The sequence below is a fragment of the Halyomorpha halys genome, unplaced genomic scaffold, assembly GCF_000696795.3.
Source record: "Halyomorpha halys isolate HHAL.00 unplaced genomic scaffold, Hhal_1.1 Scaffold11124.1, whole genome shotgun sequence".
Classification (NCBI taxonomy): domain Eukaryota; kingdom Metazoa; phylum Arthropoda; class Insecta; order Hemiptera; family Pentatomidae; genus Halyomorpha; species Halyomorpha halys.
The window spans coordinates 1-1,658 of record NW_027107260.1 but is presented as its reverse complement, the minus strand read 5'-3'; the positions used below and the strand labels follow the sequence as shown (position 1 = coordinate 1,658).

The 1,658-nt window shown below is 29.8% G+C and overlaps 1 protein-coding gene across 1 annotated transcript; it reads left to right on the top strand.

Moving 5' to 3' along the window:
- Positions 1-169: 169 nt before the first annotated feature.
- On the top strand, positions 170-706 carry LOC136795342 (coenzyme Q-binding protein COQ10 homolog A, mitochondrial-like; the record flags this gene model as incomplete). Its single annotated transcript, XM_067045548.1, is given in 1 exon segment — positions 170-706. A coding segment is annotated over 1 exon segment (439 nt), but the record flags the coding sequence as incomplete, so codon positions are not given.
- Positions 707-1,658: the final 952 nt, after the last annotated feature.

Below are 1,658 nucleotides of genomic sequence, written 5' to 3'. Positions count from 1 at the left end.
ATATTTGTAGACCAATTATTTATTTTTATTTAAAATGAAGAATTGTTATAGTTTTTGAATTGTGGGATAATTCAGTTAATTAAAATACCTGTCTGTAATATCTTAGTATAATTTCTCAATTAGCACTTGTTATTGTTCTATGTAATGTATTAATGTTTGTTTTGTACAGGTTCACAATGGAAGAAATCTATTCTGTAGTTCAAGATGTTGAAAATTACAAGGAGTTTGTACCCTTCTGTACCAAGTCGGTCGTTCATACCCGTAAACCTGAACAACTGTCTGGAGAGCTAGAAATTGGATTTCCTCCTATTTTGGAGAGCTATACATCAAGAGTGACTCTAGTTAAACCAACGCTAGTACAAGCAGTCTGCACTGATGGCCGTCTTTTTGACCATCTTGTCACTACTTGGAGGTTTAACCCTGGTTTAAAGCAGCAGCCTAGATCATGCCTTATAGACTTTTATGTTGCGTTCGAATTCAAATCTCTTTTGCATTCCCAGCTGGCACATATGTTTTTCAATGAGCTGGTTCGCCAGATGGAAAGTGCTTTCTTCCGAGAGGCCGAAAAGAGATATGGACAACCTAGCATGAAAGTATGGACAACCTAGCATGAAAGTGATAAAAATAAAACTTCCTTCTTAATGTGTTACCGTAGTCAATTTTACAAATATTTATTATTGGTGTAAATAAAAAACTATTTTTCTAATTAAGTTTTTATACATTGAGTAAAACCCTAATTTGCATATTCGGTCATCACTCTCTGTGATATCGTTTTGGCTTGTTTTATATTGTCTCGTTTTATTTTGCTAGCTTCAAAAAGCCTTATTGCTTGATTAATGTTACAATTATTAGAGAACATGTATTATAAAGATTGTTATGACTATTACAATGTGAAAATACAAAGTATATATTTATGTTAAGACTGTGTTTGGCAATGTAGAACAAAAACAAAACCTCTGGAATCCTTTCAGACGTTATTTAGTCATCACAACTTAGAACAGTGATTGATTTCCATCTTCCAGAATTCTGGGAACCATTAAGGTAAAAATTAAATCATGAACCGACCCTCTCTTCTTCTCAGGTACTATTTGAAAATTAGGTTGCTTAAAAGTACATTCTTAGGTACTTTAGTGCTTGTATCTGAACTGTTTTAGTTAAAATATTTCAAATAACAGGAGAAGATGGTCGGGGGGGGGGGGTGTGGTCAGTAAAAATACACAATTAAGTAAAACTTTTATTTGTGCCAAGGTTATTTATTTCGACCTAAATTTTAGGGCTGAAAATACAAAATGAGGTTGCAACCTTTATTTAAATAATAATAAAATAAAATAATAGCAAACAAACTTTGAAATATACGTAACAAAAAATTAATTATATAGTACATGACACTAACAGAAGATAAACTCTAATATTGTAGAAGTAAGAATTATACATAACAAATTTTGAAAAAAGATATTAAAAATCAGACATAACTTTTTTTTATCATTTGCTTTGTATAATTACATCTCTACAATATTATATTGATGTTATTATATGATTGTATATTAATCATTATTTTATTAAAAAAATTGAAATTAACATAATAAAAATGTATGAAAGTTAATGATATACTGAGAAGGATGAAGATATGAAAGTAAAATGAATAAAATATCTATATA